This window comes from Anthonomus grandis, chromosome 5, assembly GCF_022605725.1.
Source record: "Anthonomus grandis grandis chromosome 5, icAntGran1.3, whole genome shotgun sequence".
In the NCBI taxonomy this organism is placed as follows: domain Eukaryota; kingdom Metazoa; phylum Arthropoda; class Insecta; order Coleoptera; family Curculionidae; genus Anthonomus; species Anthonomus grandis.
In genome coordinates, this window is record NC_065550.1 from 31,034,359 (window position 1) to 31,054,646 (window position 20,288).

The following is a 20,288-nucleotide window of genomic DNA, read 5'->3' on the forward strand; positions in this document are numbered from 1 at the left end:
TCTGTATGTTCTCTCTCTCTCTTGATCTCGCTGTTTTTCATCCCCCGATATGCAGAAAATATGCTGTCTCCCCAGGGTTTTTAGTCTTTGTTGTAAACTCCAATAAGTTTTTTAAAATAAAGTGTTTATAACACTCGGTATTATCTATTATTTTCAAAAAGTTATAGGATGAACCAAGCAATTGTGGTACAGTCAAATCCCTCATAAGTATCAAGAGGGTCTTTGCTCAGAATAGTAAAACACTTCGGTATGCTGGAACAAGCAAACTCCACCAACTATTTATATGAATGCTTATATAATTTTCTAGTTTAGATAGTTATTTAATGCTGCATCAGGTGGCATATAAACAGTATAGAGAAATAGTTTTCTATCTCCCTCTAATATTCTACTTATATTGGTAAATCATAAACATTTATGGAACCTGCTCTATTATCTGGATACTTACAGTGACACTGAGTAGAAGCGAATTGACCAAAACCAATATGGCGATGCTCCTCTTAAACTTTAAATTTTGGGTGATATCGTAGATGAACGCCCTAAACTTTTTACCATCGGGACGTGGGGGTAGATGCAAAGGTTGCGCGATCTTCAACCGTTTTTTTAAATCGCACCATCTGCGCTGGTCCACGGTCAAAAGTGCGGTGCCCTTATTTTCCGAGTAATTGGCAATCACCACGCCCACAAATAGGGTCAATCCGATCATGCAACCCAAGAATATGTAAATGTGAATGTAAATGGCATGTACCTAGAACGGTTTTAGCATGTAAAATCGGGGGAGTCTAGGAGCTATTGAATTTGCTTACCGGTCCCAGGGATTTTATTAAAATGTCCCTTACGTCTAGCCACCCTTTGAACGAGAGAACTTCGAATAAGGTAAGCATGGCGTCGCCAATGTTGTCAAAGTTGAATCTTCTAGGGTTCGCCCTAAGACCAACATGAAACTTGGTTAAAGTGTATTAACGCAACTGGTTGATACAACTGCTTACCACACTCTTGGTACCAACATCTGAGGGTAAGTCTCGTTCTCCCTGGGCGGCACCTTCATTTTAGTCACGAAAACCCTTCGCCAAAATATCCCTCGGCAATCTTCCCTTCTAGTGATCACTGGGTCGTTGCAACGAGCCAATCTACCACCTAGAAATAACATTAATTGACATCTTGGGATAAGTGAAAAGGATAAGATGCTTACCATATAGTTGCACTCCGTAGCTGGCAAAAATGAAAATGAGTAAAATCAATAGGGTGGATACAAGCAGGATCTCTTTGAAGCCTCTACAGAGCTCGTAGACTACTTTGCTCATATGGGGCACCAAGGTAAAGATCCTTAACGGCCTGAGACATCTTAGGATCATTAAGAGTTGTGCGCCAGAGTTTGGGGGGACACTTTTGGGCATCCAACAAAGGAATGTTAAGCTGACCTATAATAAATTTGTTACAATAAATAACATAGGGGTTTGACGGGTATTCACCAAATAAATGAAGACGTCCAGAAGGGCTGCTACGTCCTTCACGTAGGCTTTCGGGGTAAAAAACAAACCGTCCGCAAGAATTTTTAGGGCGAGTTCGATGCTCATGAAGATAACAAAACCGTATTCTGCCACTTGTAAACTCGGATTCTCCATCACCCTGTAGAATGGCGTCTCGAACATCATCGACAGGCATGACAGGGTGGTCATCGCGATCATTACCCAGTCCAAATAAGTGACCAACCCCAAGAAGTTGCTTAAATAAACATGACATTATAAGCATTTTTTTTGTATTAATCGAGTTTTTCAATGTTAATATTAATGGGTTTTCCAAAGTTATGTTAAATATTAAAGTAAACATCCTTGCACGTTATTTTTTTCAATTAAGTCAGTTTTTTTGTTGTTATCAATGGAATTCCCGAGACTATATGTTTTTTTTGGTGGATGTCATCTAGATAGTACTCTTTACGTGCTAATTTTTCCTAATTAAACCAACAGTGATAGAAGTTTTTCAACTTTTTTAATAGCCTTCTCAGAACTATACATTTTTTTAATAATAACAACACACCTATCGATATATGGTAGTCTTTGCTTACTAATTTTTGTCAATCAAGTCAATGGTGAAGTAGTTTTTTTTTCCTTAATACTAATGGTATTCCAAGTATTGCAATTTACTAAGATATTAACGTAAATGTATTGATATGATACTTTTTTCTTGCTAATTTTTTCTAATTAAGCCAATAAATAGCTAAATATTTATTTTGAAAATTCAACTAATTTGGTAAGAAATCATTTAAAAAATGATAGTGAAGTGATAAGCACACTCATTTGCTAAGTATACTCTTTGAGCATAAGGTACTTTTACCTACTGACTATCATATGTTAGTAGGTAAAAATCACATAATTTTTCACTGTTTTACTTAACATAAATATGTTTGTAAGTTCTAATAAACTTGTTTTGTATCATTTTTCTTTTTTACTACTTGATTTAAATTAATACTAAAAAAAGATACCAATTGATGAATGAATACTATGTTTTAAAGCAAAATGGACAGATGAAAATTTCAAGATGGCTGCTGGGCGCCATCTTCGAAAAAAAATTAAATGGAAAGGGTGGTCTTATGGCACATCATTTTGAAGCTCGATAACCTGAGAATATAAATTCCATATCTTTACCTACTACAAAATGGTGGTACATTTAATAATTACCTAAATACATTAACATTTAACTTGATATACCGAATAAATAAATTGAGTTCAATTGAGAAGATGCTGGAAATGGTTGCCTTGAACTTCTTGACAGAAGAACAGTCGATCCGAAATTTTACACCGAACATTTTCAAATACACCAACATCGATATTTCTACAAATATTCGTTATTGTTTGTCGTAAATCCAGTACTGAAGCAGGTTCAGTTTCGTACAGCTTTTGCTTCAAATAGCCCCATAAAAAAAGTCTAGAGGTGTCAAATCTGGCGAGCAAGCTGGCAATTCCACAGGTTTTCGACGGCCAATCCAACGACCGGGAAAATTGTTATCTTAATAGTTCCGAACTTGGGTGCCACAAGACCACCCTTTCCATTTCATTTTTTTTCTAAGATGGCGCCCAGCAGCCTTCTTGAAATTTTTATCTGTTAATTTTGCTTTAAAACATAGTATTTTTTCATCAATTGCATTACCTCAAGTTTCAATATTTTGAATTGAAAAATCACAAAAAACAAATTCATTTTTTTCTCTTGAAAATCAACATTTGAGCCCGGACTAAAATGCTAAGCCTGCCTTTACAAATTTGTGGCATGCGCAGTTAACTACCCTATATTCAACGTCTGAAAATCAACTTTCGTTTAGTACGTGACCTAAAGTTAAAAAGTCAAAATTTAATTTCCTGGCTATATTTACGAAAAACCCTATTGCGCTTAGCGCAAAGGTAAATTTTAACTTCAAGAAGACGGTTTTCTTTTTACTTTATGCGAAATCCATTTATATACACAATGCCTCGTTCCTTGACCATTATAGTTCGGGCGTAAGAGATCAAAGAGCTTATTTAATACTTACTGTAAAGTCTTATATTTCACTTTTCGCTCTTTTCCAGTAAGCGGATCTTTCAGTCTCGCATCGTAACGGGCGTAAACTATTAATTGACAAAATTTCCGAAAGCGACTCTCCCTGGGCACTGCGAATAACGGGGTGTCGAAAAACGGATGGTTCTCCCTAAGATCTTCTTCCCTTTGGTTTCTGTAACACATAATAAACAATTTGACTGTAACAGTCGAAGTGCCTTAAAATCATGCCTGAAAAAAAATTCAAAGAACGACTTCAACTGTCTTAAATTAACAGAAAATGCACATTATTATATAAAAAAAAAATAATTAAAGAAGTGTGAGAAGTGACTTAAAATCACAATAAATTCCAACCAAAAAAAAGGAAGTAATTTTGGCGCCCAACGTGTGTTGTCCCAAATTGACAAAGAAATGACTTCAAAAGTGCATTAAACGAGCTAGAAGTCGTTGACAAGAATTAATATATTGTAATTAAGTAAGAGCAAAAAATATACCCGAAAAACTGTATCCAACTGCTTAAAAAAAAGCTATTAAGATTCCTTCAATTGTCTGGAAAGAAATTAAGAAATAACTTCAAATTGTAATTAACTATCTACAAAGTAGTGGATCAGGATCTTAATCGCCTGGAAATTTCAAGCCATTTCTACCACTTCTAGACGGATTTTCAGGCAGTTGAAGTATTTTTTTTTGCAGGTAATTCAAATCATTTTCAACAATTTTTAAACTATTTGTTTCTTCCAGCGTAGTGGAGCAGTCATTTTTTTGGGGTAGTTGAGGTCAATTTTAAAGAGTTTTTCCATTCCAGGACCGTTTAATGGACTCTTTAAACAATTTTCTTCCATGCAGTTGAACGCAGTTTTAAACTCACTTTTTGTTACTTCCAGGTAGTTGAGGGCATTATGATTTTATCCATGGAATTCAGTTTTAAGACATTTTACATTCGAAATTTTTTTTGTGATTTCCAGGCAGTTGACGTTATTCCTATTTTTTTTCCAGTAGTTGAACGCAGTTTTAAGGTCGTTTTTGCGTCTTTTTTTTCATTTAATTTTTCTGTCAAAATCAGGCAGTTCAATTCATTTTTTCAAATTTTTATAGGCAGTTGAATGCATTTTTAAAGTAATTTTTTTGCAGGTAATTATATTCGCTATTTTCCAGAGAGTTTATTACAATTTTAAAGGTTTTAAACAACATTTTTTCCTACTTCCATATCAATTGGGCTTATACTAACTTTTTTTCCAGGTAATTGGAAGCCAATTTTTTTAATTACCTGCTTTACTCAACTGCCTGGAAGAAACAAAAAATTACTTGAACTGGCTGAAATTGCCAGGAAAAATGACTTAAAAAGTGCTAGATTTTGGAAAAATGACCTAAAACTATAATCAACTTTCTGGAATAAAAATTATAACAACTTCAACTGTAAATTCGTAAAGATAATATATATAAAACTCAATTTTATATTTTTCATGAATGTCAAAACTAAATAAGAACCCAAAATTTAAAATTATTTAAAATGTTCAAGGCGCTTATAGAAGCAAAGAACCCCCAAAAAAAAAGTTTTAAAAGAAAACGACTTTTTACTACGTGTAACTCAAAGGCTATTGGTCCAAAGCAAGTGATCTCTTAGAATTTCACGTAGAATCCACTTAAAAAAAAACGATTTTACACCTGGGAAGTGTCTTCCTAACCTTCTCATTTCTGCTTGCTGTCTCTTGGCTTGTAACAGTTTAATATCCAAATCGTGAGGGCGCGCCCTGTTGGTAGTGACCCTATTGACCCCAATATCTCCATTTTCCATGAGATGCTCGTAGGTTTGTTTCAGTTTAATGGAGCCTGACCTTACCGAACGTCTAATTGATCGAGAACCGAACCTGGAACATGTAGGAAAGTTATATTGCTTACTGCTATGATAGTCCGAGAGCATCTGTCTTACTTTTTATGATCGATGCGTAATTGTTTAACACTGTTTACGGTGCCTTGAGGTTTCAATGGGGCTTTACTGCCCGGCACTGGAATTATTGAAGAATCCCCCAGCATCAGTCTTTGGTTGTTTGAATCGCTTTCAAAAAACAGGTTAAATATAATATTTTCATGATTCATTGATGAGGTTATACCTGATTATGTGACAAACGGTTGTTTTTTTCAGTTTTATATTTACGCTCCTTACTTTTGGGAGTTTGTTCAGGATGTTTAGAGGGCGCTGCTTGCGGTAAACGATTTTTGAGTCAAACATTTCGTCCGCGGTCAACCGTTTGATGCCCGTTTCGGCGTTTTCGTCATCTTCAGTCTCGTAAACGAATTGTCTCATAAAACTTTCCCTAACCTAAAAATCCCTTTTCTCTGTATAATGCAAAAGCAGTATTCCTCGCATATATTTAACAGATATGTAGAGAATATTCAATTTTCATATATGAGATGTTCCAAGTTCCAGTTAAAATAAATAAAACTTTCTTTTTTCTATTTTGTAGTAAATCATATATTTAAATTTAAAAATTTCGTATGTAAGATAGTACCTATATTTAATGGAATACGTATTTCAATTTTGCAATGTTAATGCAATATTAATATAATATTTTAAAAATTATTAATATTTAGGTATATTGTTAATTGTTATTTCAATAGTCATTATCTTCTGCTCAAATACAATACCTATTAACATATCTATATAGCTATTATTGTTTTCAACTCAAACTCCTTTATTTATTAAAAAAAACAAATACATCATGTATATTCATCTCTATTTACCTCATTCTTATAAATATTTGTGTTGTGTGAATAAAGTGTTTTTGAAGCAATTAAGGTGCCCATTACTTGTGAGTGAAATATGTGCAAGAAGATCTATTGAAGGCGATTTGGTTATTCATTAAGTAGTATGAGTACCTACCCTCATTTTTTTAAGCATTTTGTTCTTTATAACGATGAGAAAGTCTTTTATTCAGACAATAAAAAACATACGATTCAAGGTTAATTGTTGCTATTAGAGCATGATACCCTATTACGTAGTGATGGTAGTGGAGTTTATTGCCTTTTGCTGTTGTTATATTTGACCATAGAAGTCTTCAATTCAGTCAATTTTTTAATGTTCTTATTAGGTATGCTCTATTTTAATTGTCTTAAGGTTACAAATTAAAAGAATATATTAGGAGGGTTATTTACTATGTTTAGTTACCAAGCAAAAGTCAAAAGATGCTAATGAATTTGTAAAGGATTTAATTTATTGTAAAAATGAGAAGAAAAACACTTTCAGTTTAAAACATGTATAAGTAATAAAGATACTAGTGCATACGTTTTGCACCTACTACAGTTCAGGCATCAGGCCTTAGACCTACACAGTTCATATGAATAACAGTGTATTAATATTAATACAATTATTTTATTATATATGTTATTCCCTTGGAATAATGAATCATCTGTTTTTAATTAAAGGACTGTATTTATTTGGGATTCAATAATGAGACCCTTGATATTGTATAAAGTTTTTCTGATATTTCTAGATAAAAATATCAAAGGAAGATTATGGAACATCTAAATGTGAAATTTTATTACTTACATTAATACGATTAGAAGTTTACAATAAGCGGATTTTTTAGTACATTTTTGAATGGTGATACATTTTTCAGACCTTAAATTTAAGACAATTGGTAAAAATCAGTTGAAGATGTTGTTTACTTAGATAAAGCATCATAAACAGCTCTCTATAAGAAAAATTTAAGTACCGATAATGGCTAACTCTCATCTGCCTTTATTATGACTATCATACTATGATTTACTATGCAAGGTTTTCTAATTCACCGTTTTTACTATTTATTTGTAAACTGTATATTCTGATCTAATTAATTATCAATATAAACCAAATAATTTATGTTATTTTCCTTTTTAAAAATAGAGATAGTTTGAAAGTCAGCTTTAAGCAAAATAAAACATTGAATATTAAAAAATGTGACTGGACATTCTTTATTTTCATTTTTTTATATTTAAATATTTATTTATTTTAGTTTGTACCTGTGTAACGTAAAGCTGATAAAGCAACTAATCAATTAATTTTAATAATTTGTTTCTATATTTTTTAAGGAATTTAATTTTAGTTTATTTTTGCCTGTAAAATTGTACATAGTTTTTTATAGGTTATCAAGATCAACGTTTATTTAAAGTATTTGTTTTGTTATTCTTTTCAATCTAATAACACTTTAAAACCTTTTGGGAATCAATAATAAATCATGGTATTTGTTACACAGTAGTTTAGTTTCTCATTCGCCTTATGTACAAAAGTTGTCAATTTAAACTTAGTAACATTTACTTCCCTTTTTTGCTATGCATGGTGTTTTTTATTTTTATTGCACGAATTTATCTTTAGAAAAATACTAAGAAATTGAGTCTCCATAAATTAAAAAGGAAGTATGTCAATGGTTTATAATGACCAAGGTATCAATTTGACATTCAGAATTAATTGACTTAAAAAAATCGAATAACTTTTAAAGAGGTTGATGATACTATAGAACCACCATAAATTTATTATATTGCTTTCTGTCAAAAGTTCAATTAAGGGTCTCATTGAGTAGTAAATGGATCAATTTTTCATGTGTAGATGAATACTCAAAAAGACCTTTAATTTAGGTTATGACAAAAGGGGGTGCTTCCATTTGAATCTTAAGGTGGAAGGCTCTTAGGGCTGGCTCATCATGGTTCTAGTTTTGTCCAACCTCTATAATAGTTATTCCCAACCGCATTCTTCCAAGTATATTTTGCGAGATATTCACATTGATTTTTTTCAAATTGACACCCTATATAAATAGTGTAGCGGAACGACCTCTACCTTTGCTATAGTTTGTTCTATTAGAATATCGGGAGCTTTAAATATTTTCTTTATTTGTGGAATTGTATGACATTTTTTAAATCCTAAATTTCTGCTCGGAGTATTCTTATGATTATAACTTCGTTTATCACCATTTAATAAAGAAGTGTGTCGTCTTTGACTGAAGCCCGTAACTGAAGTGAATAAAGTGAGATTTCCCGACATTAGTGGTTTCTTTGATCTATGAACCCTCGGGACTAAAAATCCCACTACAATAATTAGATATGCTTAAGATAGCATATATTATAGAAATTAAAAAGATACTGGCACATATAAATATCCTAACAAATTACCTTTGGTAAGTTGAAATCACTTGGCACCTTATGCAAGGTGACCATCAAAGGACTATCAGGAAACTTCTCAAATATCCTCAACCTAAACGGTAACGTTTCCTTAATTTCCGCACTTTGCTCCCGATACTTTAACTGCTTCAATTTCTTTATGTCCTCGTCCAGTTCCAAGTTATCCAGGATCACCGCTACGAACAAACTTAACACAATCTGCAATTTATTGATGCTGATTTTGGTAACATGCCTTCGGACTAAATAGCCTATAATACAAACTTACCAACGTAACAAAAAGATGGTACATAATAAAATAAAAAGCGACCAAAGGGGCTATCATGGAGGGAGTCCTATACATGCTTTCGTCCATCACCTCCACCCAAGCCTCCTGCGTTAAAATCTGAAACATGCTCATAAATGCTTCTGGAAAAGTCTCGAACTTGGTGAAATCCAGGAAGCAAAAGAGCTGCATCGAAACACTTGAGGAGATGATCAATAAGCACATGGTAAAGATGATGAGGCTGCCCAGTTTCTTACCAGGGCCAAAGATCTTATAAACGAAGTCCTCTAGTAAGGGGGACGCTTTAATTAGTCTTACCACGCGTAACACTTGAAAAAACGTAAAGCCCGTCATGTAACATCCTAAAAATAATGATTTCAAATAGTTATTTATAATGATTATATTGTACAGAATAGCTTTAATGTCTTGCAAATTAATATTAAAAATTAAGTCAAAATTTCGACAAAGTGGCTTTTACATTTGATATTCGTTTGATAAAGCGTTTTCGATAAGCAGGTTTTCCGAATACAGGGATATAATAGAATATGCAATAATGGGTTAAGAGCCTTAATATGTGTGATGGAGTGATTGTTTTTATTAAAGAGACAATAACACATTAAGATTCTTTTGTGTTCATTGGTCAAGTTAAATCAGTGGAACTTGAAATTTTATTGGGAAAACTAGTACTAACTCCCCAAAGGCATGAGGAGTATGAAAATATTAGGCTTTTTCATTTTACTTCTTATATTAATAAAGTAACAAGACCGCAATCCAATACATGCATTGACGATTTTTTAGTTAAAATCTGGAGCAAAAAGCCCTTGTCGTATATTTTGAACTATGACATTACAGACCACACGATTATTCCAAATCTTCCTCTGAATGGTGAAATTAATATTAAAAATGATATGATGCGAACGGCATTGAACAATATATCTCGCAGAATGTAGAAACGGCTACAAATTACTCATATATATTTACTCATATATATTAAAGAGTCAAATTATCAAGCATACCAAAATAATTAAAATTAGTAATAGGAAAACACAGTGAGGAGCTTAAGGAAAAATATACAAATTGCAAAAGTGAAATAACTAAGCTCATTCAAAAAGCGAAAAAGGGATAGTCAGAAAGTGGGTAAAAAGTGCATTATTTGGATTCTATCACATTTCATGGCCCAGGCAGCACTTGAATCATCTTGAAATGTTACTTTTTTTCACTAATTGAACCCACTGGAAACGTGAAGCACCATTTTATAGCGATTGTCAAGGATTCATGGGTCTCAGATGGGTTTAAATGTCAGAAAGTGGGTATAAAGTCCATTTTTTGGATTCTACCACATTTTATGGTCCAGACAGGACCTGAATCATTTTAAAATGTTACTTTTTTTCAGTAATTGAACCCACTGAAAACGTGAAGCTCCATTTTATAGCGATTGTCAAGGATTCATGGGTCTCAGTTGGGTTTGAAGGTCAGGAAGTGAGTAAAAAGTGTGTTTTTTTGGATTCTATCACATTTCATGGTCCAGGTAGGGCTTAAATCATCTTGAAATGTATTTTTTTTTTAGTAATTGAACCCACTGCAAACATAGAGCACCATTTTATAGCGATTGTTAAGGATTCATGGGTCTCAGATGGGTTTAAATGTCAGAAAGTGGGTAAAAAGTGCATTTCTTGGATTCTACCACATTTCATGGTCCAGGCAGGACTTAAATCATCTTAAAATGTTACTTTTTTTTAGTAATTAAAACCACTGGACGCATAAAGCACTATTTTATAGCAATTGTCAAGGATTCATAGGTCTCAGTTGGGTTTAAAGGTCAGGAAGTGGGTAAAAAGTGTGTTTTTTGGATTCTATCACATTTCATGGTCCAGGTAGGGCTTAGCTCATCTTGAAATGTTATTTTTTTTAGTAATTGAACCCACTGGAAACATAGAGCAACATTTTATAGCGATTGTCAAGGATTCATGAGTCTCAGATGGGTTTAAATGTCAGAAAGTGGGTAAAAAGTGCACTTTTTGGAGTCTACCACATTTTATGGTCCAGGCAAGACTTGAATCGTTTTAAAATCTTCCTTTTTTTCACAAATTGAATCCACTGGAAACGTGAAGCACCATTTTATAGCGATTGTTAAGGATTCATGGGTCTCAGATAGATTTAAATGACAGAAAGTGAGTAAAAACTGCATTTTTTGAATTCTACCACATTTCATGGTCCAGGCAGGACTTGAACCATCTTGAAATGTTACTTTTTTTTAGTAATTGAACCCACTGGAAACATAGAGCACTATTTTACAGCGATTGTCAAGGATTCATGGGTCTCAGATAGGTTTAAAGGTGAGAAAGTGGGTAAAAAGTGCATTGTTTTGGATTGTTCGCTGTTCGTACGTAAAGAGATTTCCGCAATCTTTAAAAATTGGCGTTATTATACCATTGCGTAAAATGGCTCTGAAGAAGACGTCCATAACTATATACGTTACTTTCGAATATCGCAAAAATATATGAAAAAAATTTAAGGAGAAATAATGCCCTATGATACATAAAGCTATGTATGATAGACAGAGAAAAATAAAGAGAGACAGAGAGCAATAGAGCAGATGTTCAGAAGGGATACGTATACCTGGTCATGTACAACGTACTAAATGACACAGCGACAATGCTTTAGTGGAAAATTTCCAAATGGCAATGTAAAATTTTACTAATACTGAATTATTAATTTATTAATAATTAGCAATGTCTTCCGCGTAGACTTCTGATAATATTTTTCCTATTTTCTAATATCGTCTCCTATACTAGTGCAAATTGTCAGCTTTGTACTTAATCAAAAAAAATTTCATAAAAAATTACATGTTTAACCCCCTACCCTCACTTATTCCGTCAAGGGCGAGTTCTGACGGTCTGCCCCTTGCTATGTCAGTAACAACCGAGCCTGTATATAACAAAATTTCACGTTTACCGAGTGACCAGTCGATCTACATAGCCAGCTCTCCGTCTAAAAGTTAATATCTTTCTTAGCAAAATACTTATGTTTTTTCAGTTTAGATATCGAGAAAAAATATCAAAGGCCATTCTCCAGTTAACAAATTACCTATATGACAACTTGGATAAATCAAAGCCTGTGCTGTGCATATTTGTTGATCTCTCAAAGGCATTCGATACTGAAGTTTTATTGAAAATACTTTATTCTTATGGTATTAGAGGAATGGCTTATAAATTGATTAAAAATTATTTGACAATAACTTATGCAAAAAGCTTCAAAAAACAACTTGCTATTTGTCTTGAAGGGGCATACATCATATTTTATATTATCAAAAGTACCTGCCATCTGGGGAGCATAAAACATTAAACATCTTCGACATTAATGCCTATCTTGTGTATATAATACCTGTGACTTTTTCGGCTGTGCCTAAGTTAGAGTGCAGAGCATAACCAGGCAATAATTTTATAAAATCAGTGTTTAATTCTTGTAAAAAACAAATATCTATATCATATTTTTTTAATAAAATCTAATAAGAGCATTTGACTTGAGGGACTTTTAATTCCACAAAAATTTGAAGAGCTTATTGTTCTTAGTTATTGCATTTTGATATTGATCGGAAAAAAAACATTAGCTTAAAATGCTAATAATAACAAAATCAAATCTAACCTATACAGGGTGTCCATTTAATATCGCGGTGCTCGATTGCGGCTAAATCTTAAAACGGACAAAACATTTAATAGGGGGAATGTTAATTGATTTAGAGCTGCTATTTTTTTAAATTAGTTTGGTTAATACAGGTTGTCCCGAAAAAGCGTGGTACAAAATTTGAACTTTTTTTTAAAATGGAACTACCTATATTTTTTTCCGAAATGGGAGTCTTTCACGAACATCAATGTATCATTTATATCTTAATATTTACCAAGGACGTTTTCTAACTTTTTGAAAAATCTATGTAGAGTTCTTGGCTTAGTTCATTTTATCTTTCGAAATTCCAAAATTTATTTTTTTTTATACGGGGTGATCAAAATCGTTACTCAAATAATGATATTTTTAATTCAATTTTGCGCTATTTTTTTAAATGGAACATCCTGTATCTAGTAACGCGATTTGATAGAGCATTCTTTTATCTTCAATTTGATACGAACAAGTTTACCTCTATCTCTAAACGTTTCCTTAAAATTTGTTCTTAAAGGAAAAATAACACATTTTTTCATAGGCATTACAACGTTTATTTTTACTTAAAAATGATTAGAGCATACTGGAAGCGTAGAGTACAAAAAACAAACTAGAACAAAAACAGTTTTAAATGAAGAAATCAAATTGACAGTCACCAAGTCGGTTGTAGAAAATCCGAAAATTAGAGTAAGGGAAATAAGTAAGGACAAATCCAGAAATCGTCTTAAATTGTTAATAAATAGGCAACGTCGTATTTTAGGGCAAAACAGTTAGTGATGTAAATTGTAAACTCACAGTTTACAATTTACATCACTCAATTTCTAATAATGAAAACTTTAATCTTTAATTTTGTAATCAAACCTGAAACACTTTAGTCTTTTCTATTATCCTCACCACACTGATTTTCCACAACGAATTGTCTATTTTTGTCTTTTCTAAGTTTGGTCCTAGCGGGCTTGCGAACCTCTTCTTCGCTAGAGCTAAGTAATTCTCTATTGCGTTTTGTTGTCGGTTTATGGGGCATAGTGGTTGATTCTTTTTGAGTATCTTCAGTAGTTTGAGGGACTTTCCTTGAGTTGAAGACTCATTTGCATTGCCTATACTATCATAAGATCATGATACTTATCATAAACGTAGAATACTAAAAATTTATTAAGAAATTTAGATAGGTAGCTTCACTTTAATGAAGTACATTAAAAAAACGTATAAAGAGTTCATAAACGGAAATATTGTTAATAATTTAGAGCATAATCTATTTTTAATAAATATTTATCATGTAAATAATTTTTGACGACGTCACTGGTAAAGATTCCTTGTGTCGGTGGAAGTTTCTTATCGTATTTTATTAAAGAGGAATAGTAGTATTGTTTTGTGGCTGTCAAAATAAGTGACTAATTTTTATGATATTAAGAAGTATTTTCTATTTGCGATTTCTACATAAGCATTTGGCATCATTGCATCAGAGATGTTGCAAGCAAACAAACTGCCCATAGTTCTACGGAAATTCTAATTCTAGCCTTTCAATGTTCTAAGTTTATCACCGTTTATTATTATTATTATGTATAGGCTTCGGTGTCATAAGTTATCACGTACAAGTAGTACACTATTACTTGTGTGATTATTATTATTATAAATAAACTGATTTATTAATATACCGTAGAATGGGGCTATTCTGGAAATCAGGGGTAATTTGAGAATTCATCCGAAAAATGTTAAAAGCGGCAACAACGCCCACAGAGTTAATAACAATACGCAAACGCCGCGCAAGGCCATTAGTACACATGCAACCGCGTACTCGAGCGCAGATCGACGAAAGGTAGCTGTTTTATTTTGGCGCGTAAAAATATTAGGAAAAACACGTGTTTTTTGGTGAAAGAACGGTAAGTGCTTAACTTTACTCTGTAAATCTAAACCGATTAATTGTATGATATTGGCACTTAATCCAAATAAAAGTATGGGGTTTTAGGAAGGTGTATTGGTAACATAAACATTTTAGGACTCTTTTGTTTTTTTTTATTCAGTATTTTCTGGAGTGGGGTAATTTGAGAAGTGACTGGGGGCTATTTGAAAATTGTTAGAAATTGCTTTCAAATGAAATTGGCTTTTTTAGAATGGTATGAGATAATGGTGTGCACTTATAAAAAAACATTTAGCCATGTCAGAAATGGCAAAAATTACGTGCCATATAGGCATTACTCAGAGAAAGCCTTAGCCAGAGCAATAGAAGAAGTAAAAAAAGGGCGGTTAAGGCCTCCGAGCATTTCAAAGTGCCCATCGCCACCATAAGCAGACGTGCTAGGGAGACCAATATATTTGAAAAACCGGGAAGACCTTCAATATTTTCCAAGGAATAAGAGGAACAGTTTGTGAAATACCTAAATATTGTGGCAGCTTGGGGATTTCCCTTTGACATATTGGATGTAAGACTTTTTGCGAAGAATTACCTGGATAAAAAAGGTGTACAGGAGGTTCGTTTGAAGGATAACTTTCCTGGTAGAGATTGGGCATTAGCTTTTCTTAAACGACACGAAAAGCTCATATCAAACCGTCTATCATCCAATATTTCAACTAAAAGAGCTTCACTTTCACCAGAAGTTGTCGATAATTTTTTTGATGCCCGAGATACTTTATTAGCGGTAAATCCTAGTTTAATGATAAATTATGATGAAACAAACCTTACCGACAACCCAGGCACTAAGAAATATATTTATAAAAGAGGATCAAGGTACCCAGAAAGAGTGATAAATTCGACAAAAACAGCCATAAGCTTAATGTATGCTGGTACTGCTTATGGCCAGATATTACCAGTTTATGTAGTGTATAAAGGTGAGCATCTTTGGGACTCATGGACTGAGGGAGGCCCTAAAGGTGCCAGATATAATAGGTCTAAAAGCGGGTGGTTCGATTCCGCTTGTTTCCGAAATTGGTTTTTTACTGTGGTAGTTCCATTTTTTAAAAATAAACCTGGAAAAAAGGTGAGTAGGTATAACAGAGTGGTTTAAGTCATTTTACCCATATTTAATTTTCATTTTAGGCTCTCATTGGGGACAACTTATCTTCTCACTTTTCCGAAGACGTCCTTAAAACGTGCGAGAAAATGGATATTGCATTTATTTGTTTGCCAAGCAATGCGACCCATGTCATGCAGCCATTAGACGTCGCATTTTATTCTCCACTTAAGAAATATTGGCGCGAAATTCTGACAACGTGGAAGAAAGGCCAAGGGCGGAAAATGACTACACTCTCAAAAGATGTATTCCCTAGATTGCTTGCACAGCTCCATAACAAGATTGAAGAGAATGGCAAAGGAAGGCAAAATTTAATCTCCGGATTTGCCAAAACTGGATTGCACCCTCTAAATCCTGCGCAACCAAAGGAAAGATTACCTGCATCGTCCACAACAGGTACAGATTCTAATATTTTAGATTCAAGCATTTCAAGCTCAGTTTTGGATGTCCTAAAAGAAATGCGTATGGGTAGTTGTGAGCAGCATAAAGCACCGCGTCGCAAGAAGCTTACTGTAGAAGCAGAAAAAAGTGTTTCTACATCTGATTTGTACCCGTCTACTAGTAGAAATGTTTCTGAAATAAGTTCATGCGAATCATCAGATGATGAAGAAGACCAGCTACAAAATATTGACGATGAAGACCTTCCCTGTTTTAATTTGAAAAAACTTGATAAAGAAATCCAACCAGAAGAACATGATGATGAAAATCAGCAAGAAATAAGTGACGATGATGACCATCCTCTTATAAACTTTAGTAATCTTAAGGTCAATGATTGGGTAGTTGTTCGATACACGGCAACAATTTCAAGCCAATGTTATATACGACAAATAAAATCCGTTACCCTGCTAAACGGGGAACGGGTTTTCAAAACATCGTTTTAAAAAAAATCCTCCAAAACGGAAAGATTTTTATCTCCTCCTAAGTTAGATGAAGACGAGGTAACAACCGAAATGATTATCATGATACTTAGCCCTCCTAAGATTGAAGGTTCAGGGACCAGGCAATTTTTTACCTTTTCGGATAATCTTTCAGAACTAAACATAAAATAAACATATAGTTACCACTGTTTGTAACCTTCAAGAAACCTTTGTTACCTTCAAACCAGAGTTATTTTTAAGTTGTTTTTTTTTGTTTGATCATTTTTTAGAGTTATCTACTTTATGTTTTTTTGTTTACATATTTTAATTGTAATTTGCAATGTTGCAAGAAATATTTTTTGTTTTGTATATTTTTTTTATATGTTAACATGTTTTTTATTTTTTTAAAAATGTTTTTTTGTTTTCCAAATATCCCCTTCAGTGGATAAATGATGATTTATGCAATTTTAAGCCATATTCTCAAAAAGCCCCACCCTATGGGGCAATTTGAGAAGGCCCTAAAAAAATTTTTTTACGGCTCCCAGAAGAGGAAGCCGTTAGTCAAATATAAGAAATAGATACCTCTATCATAGGTCTTTCCAACGCCATTACAAAATTGATCAAGCTTACTTTTGTCTTATAGATATCGCTCAAAAACCTCAAAAAAATTCTCAAATAGCCCCATTCTACGGTACAGTGAGGACGCGCAAGTTGGAACAAATCAAGTTGAAAAATATTTTATTTAAGTATATTTTGTATACCATGTCCTATACCCAACCTCAATATTTATTAAGAAATTTGCGATTAATTTTTTTATAAATAACCATGGAACAGTCTATAAAAAAAAAAAACAAAACAAAAAAATTAAAATAATTGTTCAAATTGTTGACCATTAACTTCCTGACAGTAACCAAGTCGATATTCAAATTCTTGTTATACTTTACTTATTGTTTGAGGCCGGATTTGTTGTATTTCGGCTCCAATTCTATTGTTTAATTCTTCTAAACTTTCAGTTTTATCGAAATAAACTTTAGATTTTAGATAACCCCATAGATAAAAATCCAATGGGGTTAAATCTGGCGACCTTGCCGGCCATTTGATAAAACCCCCCCTTTCAATCCATCTATTTGGGAAAATGTTAGTAAGGTCTCTAGTACTGTTCGCGAATAGTGTGAAAAAACAAGAAAAATTGCCATTTTTAGAAACTGATTCCAATTAAAAGTGCAATTAAACTAGGTACTATCTGATTTTGAAGCAGCTCTTAATATTTTTCAGAGGTAAGTGTGCCCTCAATAAAATAGGGATCCACAATTGAGGTGCCCACAATCCCTGCCCATGCGTTTAAGTTCTTGGGAAATTGTGTGTGATTTTCCATACGCCAGTGTGGATTCTCTGGTGCCCAATAACAAAAATTTTGCTTATTTACAGAACCAAATTAGAAAAAACAATCTTACTTAAAAATTGTGGGTTTGCATTACATTTATTCATCATCATTTTGCAAAACTCTATTCATGATCATTTTGAAAAGCTCCTGAATTAAATGAATTTTATATGGATGCCATTTATTCCTATGCAAATATTTTAGAACACATAATTTACTAACCGACTAATCTACAGCAACTTGTCGAGTTGATTTATGTGGATTTTTTGTAAATCGAGCAAAATATCTAATTGTCTGTTTTCTGGAAAAAACTAAACTTTTTATTAATTTTGCTTACTATTGAACTTGTAATAGGCCTCTCCGTGTACTTATTGTTAAACAGATCGCAAACTTCGGCTTGTGTTCGAGTCTTGTCGCCATATCCTACCATCATCAAAATTTCAATTCTTTGTTTTTCAGTTAAACGCGCCATAATTTTAAACTTTGCAACTGCACTTGACATTTACGTAAAGTAATACATACTGTTTCCATGCGATTAAATGGTGACAAGGTGTCAACAATCAAATATATACCTGTTAAAAAACTATGAAAAATCATGTTTGATTATGCTCAAATGACAGTTGCAAATTTATTAATAATGTTAGTATTAGGTATAAGATATAGTATACAAAATATACCAAAAAATTCTATGCAGAATTTAAAAATGGAATAAAAAATAGGTGTTTCCATTTAAAAAATTGAAGTGGTTGCTTATTTTTGGTTCACCGTGCATACATGAATTCATCATCAAAAAAATCGCAAATGAATCGCAAAATGAATTTGTTCCAACTTGCGCGTCCTCACTGTATATACGTAGGTATCATCCGCTTACCAGGAATGACGTGTATAGTGGTACCAATAGCGCAAAGCAGTTCGAACTTGTGTATGGAGTGTTTCCAGTAGCCGCGCCATCCGAGACACCAGATCTTAAAAGTCGCCTCCAAATTGAGCAAAATGGTGAACCCGAGCTCGAGAAAATAGTATTTCTCGTAAAAGACTTGTCTGGGTCGTTTGTCGTGTTTGAAACTCATCGAGGCGGTCACCACCGCATTGGCGAGGATCACGCCCATCACCAGACTACGGAAGTAGGGACTTTGGAGGACTTTTTGGCAGAAATCGGGGGCGGAACCTCCGTGTTTGTTGTCGTCTAGGGTGACTAGCTTCCAACCCCTATCGTCTCCTACTAGGATCTAGAAATGAAGTTGGTAAACACGCTTATTACTAGATAGAAAGAAAATAGCTTTATTTAAAAACAACAGACATTTCCCACAGAAATTACATAAGTCTGGCACATTCAACTAAAATCAAATATTAAAGGTTATTCAAATAACTTATTGTATTTGGCAAATATAGATATCATTGTACAACAACATAGTACATATTATTGTGATAGCATTCGTAGAAAAGATAGCGAGGCAGTGATTAGGATTGTAGATAATTAATCCGAAAGTATTCCTTTGGTTCTTTCTGAAAACCTTTAAAACTGAACTCTCTGATTCCAATATTATAAAAATAGACACCCTTAAAGAGAATACAAGTCCGACCTTTATATGAGGACACTGTCGTAATGCCAACATCCTTCTTACCTCGTGTTTGAAAATCATCTGTAATACTATGAAGATTAATTTGGTATTAGAGTGATATTTCCTATTGATAATTTGATGTATATGTCTAGCCACTTGAAATTTGTAAATATTTTCAAGTTGCATAATATTATAATTTATTATAAGTCTATTAAATTATATCTCCTAGGGAGATTGTATAAATTCTTTATTGCCTTATTTTGTTGAATTTCCAGAGGCTTTATTTATTTTTTCCTTGTAAGATACCCCAAAATCGACAGATACTGTAAGTGACGGTGTACCAAGGAAAAATATATATTTTCCAATAAGTTTATGGCCACTGTGACATGAATTCTTTTTAGTATACCACTACCTTTATTTATGTGAAGCTTTATTTATTGTGTTATAGTACAGACTCATATATTTAAGTTTAATATTCTTATTTTTACCATCAACTATTATTGCTTGTGAATTTATTGCAGGCTTAAACCATTCTTGTCTAATATGCAGATAGTAACTTATATGTTCTTTTATTTCTTTGTAGAATGCAATAAAGTACTTCAAAATAGCATCATCAGCAAATACTTTAATTTGACCTTCTAATTTTAATTTCGAACTTGAGTTATTGTATACAAGTAACAATGTGGGCCCCGGAATGGATCCCGGAGGAGCTTCACATGTGATACACTAATCCTAAGATTGTTGTGCCATGACACTCTACAATTTGTTTACCACGTCAACAGTGTCAAATGCCCTCCGCAGGTCAAGAGACACCACTGTAATCTTTTTACTATGACCTATTTAATTTTGAACATTCATATATCATCATCCACATTTCCCATATCGTCG

General features: G+C 33.2%; 1 protein-coding gene across 1 annotated transcript in view; it reads right to left on the reverse strand.

Annotated features, from left to right (window-relative positions):
- LOC126736727 (sodium leak channel NALCN) overlaps positions 1-20,288 on the reverse strand; it is a 39,695-nt gene that overhangs the window by 5,333 nt on the left and 14,074 nt on the right. The window contains exons 8-19 of the mRNA XM_050441240.1: positions 18,710-19,067; positions 8,942-9,300; positions 8,668-8,874; positions 5,637-5,845; positions 5,456-5,581; positions 5,211-5,393; positions 3,521-3,700; positions 1,470-1,722; positions 1,190-1,418; positions 987-1,134; positions 804-924; positions 446-745 (exon numbers count right to left, since the gene is read on the reverse strand). Of these exons, the coding sequence (XP_050297197.1) occupies positions 446-745; positions 804-924; positions 987-1,134; positions 1,190-1,418; positions 1,470-1,722; positions 3,521-3,700; positions 5,211-5,393; positions 5,456-5,581; positions 5,637-5,845; positions 8,668-8,874; positions 8,942-9,300; positions 18,710-19,067 (2,673 nt within the window). The remainder of the gene's footprint in view (positions 1-445; positions 746-803; positions 925-986; positions 1,135-1,189; positions 1,419-1,469; positions 1,723-3,520; positions 3,701-5,210; positions 5,394-5,455; positions 5,582-5,636; positions 5,846-8,667; positions 8,875-8,941; positions 9,301-18,709; positions 19,068-20,288) is intronic.